The sequence below is a fragment of the Procambarus clarkii genome, chromosome 6 (assembly GCF_040958095.1).
Source record: "Procambarus clarkii isolate CNS0578487 chromosome 6, FALCON_Pclarkii_2.0, whole genome shotgun sequence".
NCBI lineage: Eukaryota > Metazoa > Arthropoda > Malacostraca > Decapoda > Cambaridae > Procambarus > Procambarus clarkii.
The window spans coordinates 21,280,419-21,297,302 of NC_091155.1; the positions used below are offsets into that span (position 1 = coordinate 21,280,419).

The 16,884-nt window shown below is 51.5% G+C and overlaps 1 protein-coding gene across 6 annotated transcripts in view; it reads left to right on the forward strand.

Moving 5' to 3' along the window:
- LOC123753935 (uncharacterized) overlaps positions 1 to 16,884 on the forward strand; it is a 66,580-nt gene that overhangs the window by 11,874 nt on the left and 37,822 nt on the right. For 5 of the 6 annotated variants that reach the window (XM_069306448.1, XM_069306465.1, XM_069306444.1 and 2 more), the window contains exons 6-7: positions 2,382 to 2,555; positions 4,172 to 4,309. In XM_069306448.1, coding sequence (XP_069162549.1) covers positions 2,382 to 2,555; positions 4,172 to 4,309 — 312 coding nt within the window. The remainder of the gene's footprint in view (positions 1 to 2,381; positions 2,556 to 4,171; positions 4,310 to 16,884) is intronic. The other variant, XM_069306471.1, reaches the window with a different exon arrangement.

Below are 16,884 nucleotides of genomic sequence, written 5' to 3' on the forward strand. Positions count from 1 at the left end.
AGAGGTCCATTTGCTTGTTGTTCTACACATTAGTTATCTTCATGAGCATGTTTTCTGTCTGGTTTCTGGTGTGATTCTGGTTTGTAGGGCACTTGGAGCTGCGTGTGGTTGGGGATACCTTTTGTGGGTACTCCCCAGGACTTCCCCTGCACCAACAGAGTTCTATTCTCTAGTGTGTTTGGGAGTTTACTCTTTAGAGGCCAGACCAATAAGATGGGGGGGGAGGTTTTTACCTTGGGTGGCTTCTTTCAAGGTGTCCCACCTGCAGTTTTCGTCTCAGCAACAGTATGCAGTCTCTTGGCAGTCTTTCTGCAATTTTCTTTCTCGTTGTTGAGTTTCGGCGGTGTCGAACCAGGTTGATTTGTCTTTTCTCTCTCTTGGTTTTTGCCTGGGTTTGCTTCTCATGCCGAATACTGTTGCTTTGTGTCATGGGGTGTTGGCAGAGCCTCTGTAGGTAGCGTTCGAGGTGGATGTCCCTTCCGCTTTCACGTGTACTTACGCCACTTGAGTCTTCTTGGTCTTTGGACCGGGACTTTTCCTTTCTTCTCCTTGGTTTGTGGTGGTCCCTTAGGTTCGTGCTTGTTTTTGGTAGATCACTTTGTTCGTTATTGCCGGCTCTTTCTTTTCCGGCGAAGTATGAGGCGGCGGGCTTCTGGGGAATCCGTTGGTGGCTTTATGCTGCTTCCCGTGGGTCACCAGTTCTGTGTCGGTGGCCGTGCTCTGAGTTGATCAGGTTTCCCTGGTTTTCAGTTCCAGGGCTCGTGTGTCTTAGGTTGTCCGTGGTCAACCCTCGTGCCTATGCTGTTTGAAAGTGTGCCACTCTTTCGGCTATCTTTGGATGGTTTTCGGGCTCGTGGGTTTTTGGGGGTCGGTCACGGTCCTGGCCTCCGGGTTCCACGTGTCCATCCCGGGTCCCTTTGCTGCTTTGTGTTGCTTTGGGGCTTCTCTAGTGGTCGGCTGTAGGTCAACTTTTCGGGTTGAGATCTGCGGGGCTGCCACCTCCTGAGCTCTTCTCGGTTTACCTTCTCTGTGGGTAGTTAGCTTCAGGGAGCCAACTGGCCTCCCGCCAGAAAACCAGCGTTGAATATAATGAAATGCCAGTTTCTGCAGTTTCTGGGCAAGAGCCGGAGGCTTCCTGACACCCTCGCTCCGTCCCTCCGGTTTTCATCATTCAAAGAACTGGAGGGTGGCGGCCTGACTTGCCCAGGCCGGCTCCTCCACCCCCCCCCCACTCTCCCCGAACTAATGAGCGGGGGGTTAGTTGAACGAAGTTTTGCTTGTTTGTTTGCTTTCTGGGGGAGTTCTTTTGGGCTTGTAGGATGTAGCTTGCAATTTTTCAACCAGACAGTGGTCTATTTTGATTCACCTGCTGTTCTGGGTCCTTCCCTGGTCGATGGCAAGATGACATAGTGTTTTTTAAATGTAAAGTCTTCATGACCATTTCTCCCTTAGCCTCTCTGAGAGGGCCAGTTTCTGACTCATGGTCCTTGGTAGGCTGAAAAGGACTCTGCGACTGATGACACGTAGTATGGCACTTGATCTGTAAGATAGCTTCAGGGAGCACATCACCCAGAAACTGGCATTTCATAACATTCTTGATTCCCTGTTCTATGGCTCGTGTTTCTCAAGTTGTCTGCAGTGTCATTGGGTCCAGCCAGCCTGTTGTCTACCCTCATGCCCATGATGTTTGTAAATGTGCTACTTTTGCAGCAGTCTTTGCTAACATGTCCTGGGCTGATATTCAGGCATGGGGGATTTGGCAGCCTGGTATTTTGTTAATGTCCCCGGGCTCCATCATGCCTATGTTGCCTTGGGTCATGTCTCTGAATCAGCTCTCTTAATTTTGATTGCCTGTGGTTTCTCCTCACTGGTGAGTTCCTGATCATCCTTTCTCCGTGGGTAGTTTGTTTCAGGAAAGCGCAAGGGGTTTCTCCGGAAATCCAGCATTAAAAGTGGTGAAGTACCTCTTTCTGAATGAAAGAGGCAGTGGCTCCTTGATTCCCTCCCTTCCAAGCTCATAGGAAGAGGGGAAAAAGACACACAAAGTTCGTGTCATCCCATCTGCTCCAAAACTGTCTTGGAGGGCTGAGGATGACCTGCAGCTCCTGCCCCCCCCATCCCTCAATGGTCGGGGTGGGTGATAGTAGTGCTAACGGACTCATTCAAGTGATCTGTAATGGTTTGCTGACTTTCTGGATGCTTTCTTGGTGTGGTGACAAGAGTGTCACCTGTTCTATGTGCCTCTGTGAGGGAGGCTAGGTTATGGCTCTATTTCCTGGTAGGCCAACCAGAACTCTATAGCTGATGTGACTTTATCGTTGGGAGCCACTGTGGCTCATCCAGAAAAAGGAGTTTCATTATATTCAATGTTGGTTTTTCAGTTTAACAATATTAATTAACCGAGGATGGGTGTCGCGTAATCAGACAAATCCTGAGAGCAGATTTGAAGGACAAGTAGAGGGACCCGTAGAACTTACAGCATTGGTGCGTAAGTCCGAGAACCGTGCACCTTTCATGCCCAAAAACATGATGGGCTCTACAGTGTTCACTTACAGGTACAGTATCCTTATCTATTTCCCTATTTGTGCTTAACCCTTAAGTTGTACAACACATCATATGATGGGTTGAGTGACTTGCTATAAGCATCCCATCATATGTATTGGAGTACTACACAAGATTTAAACGCCCCTCGGATACATGGGGTTCACCTCACCCTCATCAGGGCTCTTGTAAACAGACACCATATAAAAAAAAATTGTGGGCCAAATTCCCGGGTGTGAGGGGCCTCAGTATTGAGCCACCAAGCCTGATGCACGCAGCATGAGCTCACAGCACTGCTGTTCAGCTTGTGACCACAGCATCGCCTAAAAATGCCATAATATACATGTTCATGCTATTATTTAGCGATGATATTATTACAGAAGACCCCTGACTGTGATAAATATGACCAGGATTCTGATAATTGCAGGATTGTTGTGATAATTAGCGCTGTAGTGGGAGGAGTAATTTTGGTGGGGAGGGAGGTAGCATTGTCTGCTGACTCTGTGTGACCACCTTTTACTGTCTGGACTCACTATACCAGCTTAGTTGTTCGCTATGGTAAACAAAACATGCAGATACTTATATATAATGTGTGTACTCTATAAAAGCAAAAACAATATGGTGGGAGGAGAGTGGTGGCGAGTCTGGTGAGGTGAGGGAGGGAGGGAGTGGCAGCCAGTGGCGGGCTGCCACTGGCTGCCTATGCCACTGCCACTTAGCACACCAACTTAGTGGTTATGGTGAACACGAATGTAGATACTTGTATATAACTTGTATATATAGCGTAATAACAGCAAAAGGAGTGTGGGGCGAAGCCATTTTGGTGATGGGTGTGGCAACATCTGCATGATTTGTCATGTTGGTAGGGGTGGCCACTATGCTCTTTGGGCATTATACCAGCTTAGTTGAACAGTTATGGTGAACAAAACATGTAGATACTTTTATATAACGTCTGTATATAGGTAATAATACCACAAACAGTATTGTTGGGGGTGAAATTTTAGTGTGTGTGAGACCTTGAATGTGTGAGGGAAGCAGCCGCCACCTGACTGTGTGTAGCGACGTCTCTTAATGCCTGAACTAACTATATCAACTTAGTTGTACAGTTGTGGTGAACAAAACATGTAAATACTTATATATAACGTCTGTATATAATGAATAAAAGCAAAAACAGTATGGTGGGAGGAGAATGTGGGTGAGTCAGGTGAAGTGAGGGAGGAAGTAGCAACCAGTGGCGGGCTGCTACTGGCTGCCACTGCCACTCAGCATGCCAACTTAATGGTTTGTTATAGTGAACACGAATGTAGATACTTATATATAATAAGTGGCAGATACTTATATATAATGAGTGGCACTGCTCAATAATTACATCCTACGTGGCCAAATTTACAAAAATGTTAAAAAATGCATATTCTGAATAATTTATAAATCATATTGGTTGAATTATAGGTTTTGAACTGTCATTATTGGTTGAATTGTCAGTTCTCTAGACAGAAACTTCATAACTATATAATTACACTTGCCTAAAGTTAGTAAGATTTAGTTGAAAATCAAATGTTTAATATTAAATTAGCTTCAAACAATACCTTTGTTAATACTGTATACAAAAAACACTTTTATTAATTTTCAGGGATGTTCCAGCAATGGCCAAGCAGTTGGGTACTGCACCGGTGTTTCTAGATGCAGTTGACACCACCCCTGGAGGACCACGAGGTGGCCAGACTCGGGTAACCATGCGTAATGAGCATCTCTCATATATTTTAACTTGGTAGGTAAATCTGCTTGTTACTTCTCAGGTTTCTGCGGGGGAGCCCCTTCGGCTCCTTGGAGTTATCCAGGCTGATATGTAAACCTACCGGGGACCATGAGCTAGAACCTGGCCCCCTCAGAGAGGCATAAGGAGCAATGGCCTATAGAAGTGCACATGTGTTTGGAGCATTCTATGTCTGCCATCAACCAGGCCTGGCACCCAGAAAGGTAAGCACCTCAAAACAAACCCCTATTCTGGTTTAAGCTACTGCTGAAAGCTAACGAGTGGCAGAACTCCCCAAATGTAAAAAATGAGTAAATGAGCATGACGTCACACTTGCAGTGCCGCTTGTCTATGCATCTCCCTCCTCCTGTGAGGGGAAAGGGGAAGCCCCAGACCCATTGCGCCAGCTATCCACCTGTCAGTTCTCGGCTGATGTGATTGTGGCTCAGTCGTGTGGCTTCAGCTCCTGATTCTGTGTTGTTCTATGCCATGTGTTCAGTGCTACTCTCACGGTGGCGTGCGAGCTGGAAGTAATATTTACAGGTACTCGGACTGCATGTGCTTAGGGTTCCCTTCCCTGAGTGCCCTGTAAGTACCGCCCCTGGGGCTTGGGGGATATCTTTCACAAGTCACTCTGGGGTCTACCTCTGTTGGTCTCTTGCTGCTTGGTGATTGACTGCCCTGGGAGTGTTGGGGGGAGGGTTTCTTCCCCTCTTGTTTACCTTGGGGTAAGTGGTAGTTTTGTACTGGTAGGAGCGCAGTGTACTGTGCAGCTAGTTTTCACCTATTACAGCGGTCAACTCTGTTCTTCCTGGGTACGTTATCCTCTTGCGGGGTTTTTCTTTTCATTTTTGTTTCTGTCTGGTGGGGGGTCTGCTCTTGTTCCCCCTACCCGCAGTTATAGTAGGGTCTTGACCTCCTGTGTTTGGTGGTTATCCCTGTCTGGTTTTAGAAGTTTGTTTTGGCGCCGGTTAACAGTACCCCACCTGGGCTTACTCTTAGCTATAACAGTCTAAGGGCCCTGGGAAACCCCGCAGGGGCGCAAGGGGTCCAATGGATGCGACTCCTGGGTCCCCTCTTGCCTTGTGCAAGTTTGAGGGTTGCTCTGTCCCCTTGTCTCAGGGCGACGCTCATTGTTTTTGCCTCCATCGTGCTGCCTGCTGGGTCAGTGACCCCTTCGACTCGGAGTCCTTCAAGCATTGTTGTTTGTTTGTGTCTCCATTCACCTGATCCACTGTTGACATTATCTGGGTGCAGGCGGCTCAGGCATTGCATGCTAGGTTTAGGTTGCTGCAACGTGCTAGGTTGATTGCTACTCCGGATGTCCAGAGGCTACCCTACTTTGGTTATAGGGACCTAGACTTGGGGGTGTTGGTAGCTTTGGCCTTGGTTCGATCTGCTCCCTCTTGTTCTTCCCCTGCTGTGGTTCCTTCGTGTCTCATTGTCATCCGTTATTGGCCTTGTTGGTCTTTTCGGGGTCCCGTGGGAGTTCCTCGTGGACGGGGCGTATTTGCTCGCATTTGCTCTTTGCCAGCCTTAGTTTTGGTTGCTGCTTGCTCGGTGTCCGAACTCAGGGGTTTTCCCGGCTCTGACTCTTCTAATGATTGGTAAGGTCCATATCAGAGCTGGTTTGTTCTTCTCCTCGAGTCTTCCAGTCTGGTAATTTTGACTCGAGTCTCTCACCATCTTTAGTGATCAGGTGGCTTCGTTGATGGTATACCACCTGCATGCTTTGTCTCGGCGACGGCATGAGGTTTTGCTGGGGGTCCTTCCCTTTCTTTTTGTCTCTTCGTAGGTGTCCTGCAGTTTTTGTTGACGTGGTCTTGTCTTTTTCTTGTAGGGGTTTGGGACTGTCAGCTTGACGCATACTGTCGCATTGTCTTGTGCAGTGCTGGCGGAGCCGCTACGGTTTGCTTTCAGTTTTTTATATCTTTACTCGCTTTCGAGTTGAGATGTGGAGCACCGACCGCCTCCCGGTTAAATCCCCTTTCTTCTCTTTAGTCTTTGGTGAAGTAGCTCTAGGGGAGCCATAGGGGCTTGCCCCAGAAAACCAGCATTAAATGTATTGAAACACTATTTTCTAGGTGAGTCCCGGAGGCTCCCTGGCAACCCTCCTTCCCTCCCTCTAGTCAGTGGTTTTTGCGTATTTTCATGTACAGCCTCAGAACTGCAGGGTGAATCGCCGGTGCGGGTGATCTGGGGCTTCCCCTTCCCCACCCAGGGAGGGGGGGAGCTGCACAGACATGCGGCGCGGCTCGTGTAACGTCATGCTTGTTTGCTCGTTTTCATTTGGGGACTTCTGTCCACTCGTTTGTCTATTTTATTGTTTTTAACCAGAATAGGGATTTGTTTTGGGGTGCTTACCTTTCTGGGTGCCTGTCCCAGTCGATGGCAGATATAGAATGCTCCAAAATCACATGTGCATTTCTTCATGCCATTGCTCCTTGTGCCTCTCTGAGGGGGGGTCAAGTTCTGGCTTGTGATCCCTGGTAGGCCTAGAACTCCACCCACATCGACTGATGCCAAAGCTAGGGATATTCATTTCAGCCTGGATAGCTCCAGGAAGCCTCCAGGACTTGCCCAGAAAATGGCGTTTCATTACATTCAACATTGGTTTTTACTTCTATTTTGTGTTTGTATGTACGTGAAGAAACAAACTCCTTCATCATCCGTGGTGAGAGCTAGTCTGGTAATGCAGCCTTCATTCATTACTTCTAGTACCTTTGTGTGTGTGTTTACCAGCAATTACTACTATTTTGTTCAATGTTGTTTCTGGCTGTTTCTGGGGGGAGCCCCGTCGGCTCCCCGGAGCTATCCCAGGCTGATATGCTAATGTCAGACTTTGGCATCAGTTATGTGTATGGAGTTCTTAGGCCTACCGGGGACCACGGCCAGAACCGGGCCCCCTCAGAGAGGCAAGGGGAGCAATGGCCTATAGAAGCCCCCGTGTAGTTGGAAGCATTCTATGTCTGCCATCGACCGGAACAGGCACCCAGAAAGGTAAGCGCCCCAAAACAAACCCCTATTCTGGTTAAAATTGCTACCTAATACCGAACTAGTGGATAGAACTCCCCAACCGAAAACAAGCAAATTAGTGTGACGTCACACACTGCCGCGCCGCTGTCTGCGCAGCTCCCCCCTCCCCGGGAGGGGGAAGGGGGAGCCCCAGACCCCCCGCGCCGGCTACCCACACCTCAGTTCTTGAGGCTGATGCTATAGGCGATGGTCGTGTGCTCTGGCTCCGGTGTCGCTACTGCACTGTGCTTTGAGTGTGGTGTTAGTTTTGTGGGTGCGAGAGCCAGGAGTTATCTTCAGTACTCGGGCTGCATGCGCCTAGGGCTGCCTTCCCTAGGTGCCCTGTAAGTACTGCCCTTGGGGCTTGGGGCCACCTTCCACAGGCTCCTCGGGGTCTGCCTCTGCTGGTCCGTTTTACCTTTCGGTTTTTCGGCCGCCTGTTGGGCTCTTGGGTGTTCTGTTCTCCCTTGTTACCGGCAGGTAAGAGGCAGTTTGCACTGGTAGGGGCGCAGGGTGCTGCTCAGCTTGTACTTCCCGACATCGCGGCCGGCTCTGTTCCTTGGGGTTTGCTGTCCTCTTGCGGGGTTTTGTTTTTCTTTTTGTTTTTGCCTGGTGGGGGGTTCTGTCATTTTATTCAGTTTGTTTTTGCCCTTCCACTGTTCTCCTCGGTGGCGCCCCCTGCTAGGTCCCCGTGAGTGTACACGTCCCTGGGGTTCAGCTTTAGAAGTTTGCTTGGTAGTTTTGGGCGCCGGTTTGCAGCACCCTGCCTGGGACTACCTGAGCGCGAGTCCTCTTAAAGTAAACGCTCAGGACCCTGGGAATCCCCTAGGGGGCGCGTGGGTCCGATGGATGTGACCCCGGAGTCCCCACTCGCTGTGTGCGAGTTTGAGGGTTGCTCGGTCCCCTTGTCTCAGGGTGACCCTCATTGTTTTTGCCTCTGCCACGCTGCCTGTTGGGTCGGTGATACTTTCGACCCTGAGTCCTGTGAGTGTTGCTGCTTGCTTGTGACTCAATTTACCCAATCCTCTGATGATTCTATTCGGGTACAGGCGGCACGTGCGTTGCAGTCTAGGTTTCGTCTGTTGCAACGCGCTCGGTTGGTTGCTTCCCCGGATGCCCCGGGGCTGCCCCGCTTTGCTTTTCGAGACCCGGACTTGGGGGTGGGGGTCGCTTCGATCCTGGTTCAGTCCGCACCTCCTCGTCCTTCCCCTTCTGTTCGTTCTGGTCCCCCGCCCCTGCTTCTGGCCCCGAAGCGTCTGAGGGTTTCGGGGTCGGAGCAGGGGTTATTTGATCTCGAGACTCGGGCAGCTTCGGGGGTTGCCCCTTCCGGGGGGGCGGCAGAGGCATTCGAGTCTTGTCTCCCGGCCGAAGCTTCAGGGTCTGACCAGTGGGCCCCCCTTCCTCCAGCTTTTCCGGCTGCTCCGTCCTTGTCTTGTGGGGTCGGGGCTTGGGGAGAGGACTCGGCCTCGGGTCCTGTGGTGACGGACCTCGAGGCTGGGGAGGGGCTGACTTGGGGGCCTTGGGCCCCGCTGGACCCCGCCTGGGTTTTTCTTCCCACTGAGCGGGGCTTATTGTTACAAGGAGTGGGGTTTTCTTTCCCCCCCTCTGCGTACGAGTTGGATTTGGTGTCGGCCCCTCCCCGGGTACGGTTCCGTGTTCCCCCGGGTACGTCGGTTCCGTCCTTCCGGAGGTTTTCGGCTTATCGCATCCAACCTGGTGTGGTGCGAGCGGCCTTTGCAGCTTACCTCCTGCGTGACCCGGATTATGCCTCGGAAATGGATCCGTCCACGTTCAGGTTTGGGACTTCGTTCCCTTTCTGGCTCCGTTACGAGGTTCCGGAGTCATCCTGGCTAGCAGACTGCCCCTTGTTTGGTCTGGATTCCTGGCATTCCTTCTGTCGTTCCCGCACGCTGGAGTGGCGGGAAGCTTCCACGGTGCTTCAGGTTTTCCTGGGGGGTGAACTTGAGTACCTGAATGAGTGCTTGTTTGCCCCTGCCCTTCCCCGCGATGTGGGCGTTATTCAGCTCCATGTGCAGGTTCCCTCCCTTTCGGCGGCGCTCGTGGCGGAGGACTTGCGCGCTCGGGGCCTTTTGTGTTCGGCCTTGCGGTTCTTTTCCCTCCTGGAGCTGTCTTCAGATTGGCTCGTGGAGGATGTGGGGACGCTTGGGTCCGTCCCGGGGTCCGGCACTTTGTCCTCGGCTGCGCGTTCGTCGGCTGCCTTGTTGAAGCTGTTCACGCCGATTTTGCGGGATGCGGTTTCCCTGTTCTATGCTTCCCGTCTCGCGTGTCGGCAGGCGGTGCTGGGTTCCTCCGTGGAATCTGCTTGGGCTCTGGCTCTTAGGCGTTCTTCACCTTTTTGTCCTCTCCTGTTTGGGGAGTCGGCCGTGGCGCAGTTTATTCAGGCTGCGTCGGCGGCTTGTCGTCCGATGTCGGACTTGTTGGTTTTCCGGGGGTCCCGGGGTGGGTCTTCCCGGAAAGGTCGTGCCAGGGCTCGGGGTTCCTCTCGTCGTGGTAGGCCTCTGGTGTCAGGTTTGGGGTTGGCTCCTCCTGCGGACCCTCCCTCGTCTGGTCGGCGCGGTGTTCGCGCTGTGCGGGGTTCTGGGTCTCGTAAGGGTCGCCGGCCCTTTCGCGGTTTGCCCCTTTGACGGGGCGATGGGGGGGCGGCTTGCGCTGTTCGCCCGCGCCTGGTCCCACGATTCGTGGGCCTTTCGGGTCGTGTCTCGCGGCCTGCGGTGGCGTTGGGTGGCCCCTCCCCCCTTTGGGGGATCGGGGCTGGCGGGGCAGGCTTCTTCCCCTGCGCTCTGTCGAGTAGTCTTGGAGTGGGTACGCTTGGGCGTCGTCGAAACGACGTCGTCCCTCAGATGGGTTTCCCGTCTGTTTCCGGTTCCGAAACGGGACTGCGCGGACCTGCGGTTCATTCTGGACTTGTCCCGTCTGAACCCCTGGGTTCATTGCCCCTCCTTTCGGATGACTACGCTGTCTCAGGTTCGGCTCCTCTTGGAGCCGGGTGCTTGGATGGTGTCCCTGGACCTCCGGGACGCTTATTGGCATGTCCCGATTCATCCGCGGTTCAGGGACTGGCTCGGTTTTGTAGTGGGGCGTCTGAGTTACCGCTTTCGTTGTCTCCCGTTCGGGTTGAACCTGGCACCTCGCGTGTTCACACGCCTTACACGGGTTGTGGTGGCTCGTTTGCGTCTCCTAGGTGTTCGGGTGTTGGCCTACCTCGACGACTGGCTGGTTTGGGCTCCCAGCCAGTCAGCTTGCTTGCTAGCCAGGGATTTGGTTCTTTCCCAGCTCGCCGGGTTCGGGTTCTTGGTGAACTGGAGGAAGTCCCATCTGGTTCCCTCTCAGGTTCGGACTTGGCTGGGTCTCGTGTGGGACTCTCGGACCGCCTCCTTGTCTCTCCCTCCGGAGTCTCTCCTGCGGCTGCGGTCCCGCCTTCGTCTGTTTCTGGAGGGCCCTCGGGTCACCCGGCGGTTGCTCGAGGGGCTGTGCGGGAGCCTGAACTTTGCGATGGTGGTCTACCCGCCGGGTCGGGTTTGGCTTCGACGGCTTTTCTGGTTCCTTCGGGGTTCCCCCTTCCGCCTCTCTCGCGATCGCAGAGTTCGACCCCCGGAGGACTTGCGTCGGTTGCTGCGTCACCGGCTTCCTCTTCGGGTTTTTCGGGGTTCAGTGCCTTGGCGCCTACCCGAGCCCTCGCTCGATGTGTACACGGATGCGTCGTCTCTCGGCTGGGGTTTTGTGACCAGTGCTCACCAGGCCGGCCAGGGGCGTTGGGATCCGTCCTTCCGTCGAGCTCACAGTACGGTGCGGGAGTTCGCGGCAGTGTGGTTTGCTCTGGGGAGGATTCGGGTGGCCCGCGGATCGACGATTCAGCTCCATTCGGACTGCTCTCCGGTGGTTCATTGCCTGAACCGCGGGGGTTCGATGCGGTCCTTGTCTCTTTGGGGTTGGTCGCTTCGGGTGACTCGTCTGCTGAGTTCTCGGGGTTTGGCTCTCCTGGCGGTTCACGTACGGGGCGTGTCCAACGTCTTGGCCGACGCCCTGTCTCGCTTCGTTCCCCTCTCCACGGAGTGGACGGTCGACGACGAGTCCTTCCGTTGGCTTTGCCAGACGTTCGGGCGCCCCGAGGTGGACCTCTTCGCGTCGGCGTGCTCGCGGCGTCTTCCCGTTTATGCGGCGCCCTTCCCCGATTGCGAGGCCGTCGGGGTCGATGCCTTTCGGCTCGACTGGTCGAGGTGGGGGTTCCTGTACCTCTTTCCCCCAGTTCGGCTGTTGCTCCAGGTCCTGACTCGCTTAGAGACTTACCGGGGGAGAGTTGTCCTTCTGGCCCCTTGGTGGCCGGCCCAGCCTTGGTTTCAGGCGCTGGTTGCTCGGTGTCCGAACCCGAGGGTTTTCCCGCGGCTCCGCCTCTTTCAGCAGATCGGGCCGGTACGTCACGTAGCTGGTTCGATCTTCTCCTCGAGTCTTCGCGTATGGTTTTTTTGACTCGAGTCTATCATCATCTCTATGGTGATCAGGTGGCCTCCTTGTTGGTGTCCCACCTGAGGGCTTCTTCTCGGCGGCAATATGAAGTTTCCTGGCGGTCCTTCCGTTTCTTTTTGCGTCTTCGTCGTGTTAGCTCCTTGTCTGTTCGGGTGGTCTTGTCCTTCCTCTCGTGGTTGTTTCAGGACCGTCATCTTATGCCTAACACTGTCGCTTCGTATCGTGCGGCGCTGGCGGAGCCGCTTCAGCTTGCTTTCGGTATCGATGTTACGTCTGCGCCGTTTCGCAAGCTGTCTCGTGCATTGTTTCACCTCCGGCCTGCTCATGCGTCGCCTGAGCTGTCCTGGTCTTTGGACAGAGTGCTCGCTTTCCTTTCATCTCCTCGTTTCGTTGTGGCCCCTTCGGTCCAGGATTGTTTTTCCAAGGCACTTTTCTTGTTGGCTTTGGCCTCTGGGGGTCGGGTGGGGGAGCTTCATGCACTCCTCCGGCGCAGGGGTTTCTGCTCTTTTGGTCGTGGTGATAGTTTTGTTCGTTTGCAGCCGTCTCCTTCTTTTCTGGCGAAGAATGAGACTGCTGCGTTCCGGAGGGGTCCATGGGTGGTCGATGCTTGGTTGGTCAGGCCGGGGGTGCATCATGTTTTGTGTCCGGTTGCGGCGCTTCGCCGTTATTTGCGCGCCACAGCTTCTGTGTCCGGGGACGCGCTGTGGGCTGATCCGGTTTCCCTTCTTCCCTGTTCGCGGGTTCGGGTCTCTCAGGTCGTCCGCAGGGTTATTAGGTCTAGCCAGCCTGCGGTCTATCCCCGTGCCCATGACGTTCGTAAGTTCGCGGCTCTTGCTGCCGTCTTTGGGAATATGTCTTGGTCTGATATTCGGGCGCGGGGATTTTGGCGGTCGAACAGGGTCCTGGCTGCTCGTTACCTTGTGAATGTCCCTGGCCCTCGTCGGGCCTGTGTTGCTTTGGGTCGGCGGTTGCAGCCAGTTGTCTCGGCTTCGAGTTGAGGGGTGAGCGACGACCGCCTCCCGGGTAAGTCCCTCTTTTTCTGTCTGTGGGTAGTTAGCTCCGGGGAGCCGACGGGGCTCCCCCCAGAAAACCAGCGTTGAATGTAATGAAACGCCATTTTCTGGGTGAGTCCCGGAGGCTCCCCGGCATCCCTCCCTCCCTCCGGTCGGCGTTTTTTCGCGTTTTTGACATCCAGCCTCAAGAACTGAGGTGTGGGTAGCCGGCGCGGGGGGTCTGGGGCTCCCCCTTCCCCCTCCCGGGGAGGGGGGAGCTGCGCAGACAGCGGCGCGGCAGTGTGTGACGTCACACTAATTTGCTTGTTTTCGGTTGGGGAGTTCTATCCACTAGTTCGGTATTAGGTAGCAATTTTAACCAGAATAGGGGTTTGTTTTGGGGCGCTTACCTTTCTGGGTGCCTGTTCCGGTCGATGGCAGACATAGAATGCTTCCAACTACACGGGGGCTTCTATAGGCCATTGCTCCCCTTGCCTCTCTGAGGGGGCCCGGTTCTGGCCGTGGTCCCCGGTAGGCCTAAGAACTCCATACACATGACTGATGCCAAAGTCTGACATTAGCATATCAGCCTGGGATAGCTCCGGGGAGCCTCCGGGACTCACCCAGAAAATGGCGTTTCATTACATTCAACGCTGGTTTTTTCCTCTCTCACTTACTCTCCACTCAAATTTTTATTTTATTTTATAAATTTCTTGGAACTTCATGCTAGCTTTCTCACACTTGTTTATTTTCTCTTAAGACTTCACCTCTCTTTCTTCTTAACTTAATCACATGGCATTTAACTGCCATTCTTCTCCTAGTATGACTGTGCAGCAGCTTGAACTGGTGCCTTGTTGCTACATCATTCTCAAACCGATGTTCTGCATCCCTTTTGGCTCTTGTACTCAATTGCTCATTTTTTGGTTCTAAACACACTGGTTGATACCTGGTTAATGGGGTTCTGGGAGTTCTTCTACTCCCCAAGCACGGCCCGAGGCCAAGTTTGACTTGTGAGAGTTTGGTCCACTAGGCTGTTGCTTGGAGCGGCCCGCAGGCCCACATACCCACCACAGCCCAGTTGGTCCAGCACTCCTTGGAGGAAACAATCTAGTTTCCTCTTGAAGATGTCCACGGTTGTTCCAGCAATATTTCTTATGCTCTCTGGGAAGGTGTTGAACAACCGTGGTTCTCTGATGTTTATACATTGTTCTCTGATTGTGCCTATGGCACCCCTGCTCTTCACTGGTTCTATTCTGCATTTTCTTCCATATCATTCACTTCAGTACGTTGTTAGGTTACTGTGTAGATTTGGTACTTGGCCCTCCAGTATCTTCCACATGTATATTATTTGATATCTCTCTCGTCTTCTTTCTAGTGAGTACATTTGGAGGGATTTTGACGTCTAAACCACAAGTTCTTGAAGTACCGACAGTCTCATGTAATTTAACGGCTGCTGCACAGAGAATTCCAGCTATCATTTTTCGGCCAATACTTTTTAGGAGTTTTCCCCTGTTGTATGTAACTGGCAGCACTCTCATAAGACAGCGACAATTTGGCATTCAAAATTGTCTTTAGAATCACCTCCATTACAGCTCACACATGTACATTCATACACACCTTCTCTGCCCCACATATTTGAGAAAAAAATCTACTAACTTATTCTTATACATTTGGGCCACAACACCAGCTTGGTCACAATGTGATTTAGCTAGGTCACTGGGTGCCCGAGCCAGAACACCTGGTTCTCCAACCAGGTCACCGGGTGCTCTAGCCAGGCTACTAGGTGCTCTATCCAGGTCACCAGTGTCTCTAGGTTAGTCACCAGTTTCTCTACCTAGGTTTCAAGATGTTCTAGCTAGGTCACCAGTTACTCTTCCTATGCCACCAGGTGCTGTAGCCTGGTCACCAGGTGCTCTAAATAATTCACAGATGTTCTTGTTTGATCTGGTGGAAAATAACCAGCAGAAAATGCTTAAGTGATACTAAATTGAGTCTAGTAATAAATTAATGTTATTTTTGCAGGTATACATTAAGCTTGGCGACGTCTTACTTGTGGTATCGTCGCTTCATTGTGGGAAAGGCTCTTATGTAGCTGCCACTGGATGGAATTTGTACAATACAATTAATTTATATTAAAATTTATCTCTAGTGAAACTAGTTTTATTTGTGTGCGCGTGTGTGTATGTACCTATTTGTGCCTGCAAGATTGAGCTCTAGCTCTCGGACCCCTGCTTTTCCAGCTGCCCGTTGTCGAATGCAATGACCCTTGACCTATTTCCCTATTATACCTTTTAATGTTGTAAATTGAGTTTTCCTTTCTGTCCAGCTGCTTTAGGTAATTGCAATTACTCACTGCCATTATGCTAAAAGAAAACTTTCTAACATCTTTATGATCATCTTTCATTGCCAATATTTCCTCTTTTTCCACCCTGTCAATTCCCCTAAGTATTTTATACATCTGTATCATGTCTTCCCTCTCTCTCTCGTCCTTTCAAGTGTCATCAGGTTTACTTCAGTCTCTCTTCATACCTCATCCATCACAATTTTGGGACGAGTTTCATTGTAAACTTCTGCACCCTTTTGAGCTTAGATGAGGACTCCACAATGGGACAGCATACCCTAGAACTGATCTTACATAGGTAGTATACAGTGATCTAAAAGACTCCTTATTTAAGCTCCTGAAGAATGTTCTGACTTTTGCTAGCATAGAGATGCAACTGATATTGTTTTGTTTATTTGAACTTCTGGAGTTAGATTTGGTGTTATATCCACTCCCAGGTCTTTACGTCTTACAGAGAAGCAGTTTCCCTTCATTATGTTTGCCATTATTTTCATTACCTTATAAAATTCTTGGAGGCAATCATTTCAGGCAAAATCAGGTATTATTTCTCTTCCCTAAAGCCATGTTGATGTTTGCTTACATACTTAATTCTTACTAGGTATTCAATTAAACTTAACCTTATTGTTCTTTCAAATACTTTGTAAGGATGCTTGTGAGTGACACTGTAGAAGTGCCTCTTCTCTATCCCCTTTCTTGTAGATGGGCATTTGCCTTCTTTCAGCAGCTGGGGAAATTCCCCATTGTAAGTGACTCATTAATTAAAGATTAGTGCTAGATATCCGAAATTTGCACAGTAGAATAACATACTGGAGCTAAAGATACAGAAGGAAATGTAGAATAGAACTAGAGAGTAGTAGAGGCACAATCAGAGAGAACTGTCTAAACATCAGAGGTCCACCGCTGTTCAATACCCTCCCTGCAAGTATTAGAGATATTGCCAGAACAAAGGTGGATGTCTTAAGGATGCATTTAGATAAGTTCTTGGAATAAGTGCCAGACTAACTGGGTTATAGTGGATAAGTGGGCCTGCAGGCCGCTCTAAGCAACAGCCTGTTGGACCAAGTTCTCACAGGTGGAGCCCCAGGCCCCAGGCCTGACTCAGGGAGTAGTAGAACCCTCTTCAGGTATGCTCCAGGTACATATGCTGAGGGCCTGTGCCACTACTTTTAACATCCATCTTGAGGTTATCTTGAGATGATTTCGGGGCTTTTAGTGTTCCCGCGGCCTGGTCCTCGACCAGGCCTCCACCCCCCAGGAAGCAGCCCGTGACAGCTGACTAACACTCGGGTACCTATTTTACTGCTAGGTAACAGGGGCATAGGGTGAAAGAAACTCTGCCCATTGTTTCTCGCCGGCGCTCGGGATCGAACCCGGGACCACAGGATCACAAGTCCAGTGTGCTGTCCGCTCGGCCGACTGGCTCCCCCCATACATATACATATATGTATGGAAGTATACATAGAAGTATATACAGTATATGTATACATTGGCGGCCCTGTCCTCCGGCACAATGAACTATTAATTATTATTAATTTGGCTTTCGCATGTGAAGCAGCACAACTGATGTAGTGTTCCCCAAGGTAGTATTCTGAGCACTATTTTTTTTTCCTGCTTGCCCTCAATGGTCTCCCTCCCTCCCTTTTCTTCTGGCATTTTCTCTGCCTGTTATGTTGTTGATCTCTCTGCTGTCGGGGTGATGACTCACCTTTCCTCCAACGACAGCTTTAACTTGCAATTGATGCCGAGTCGTCCTCGGC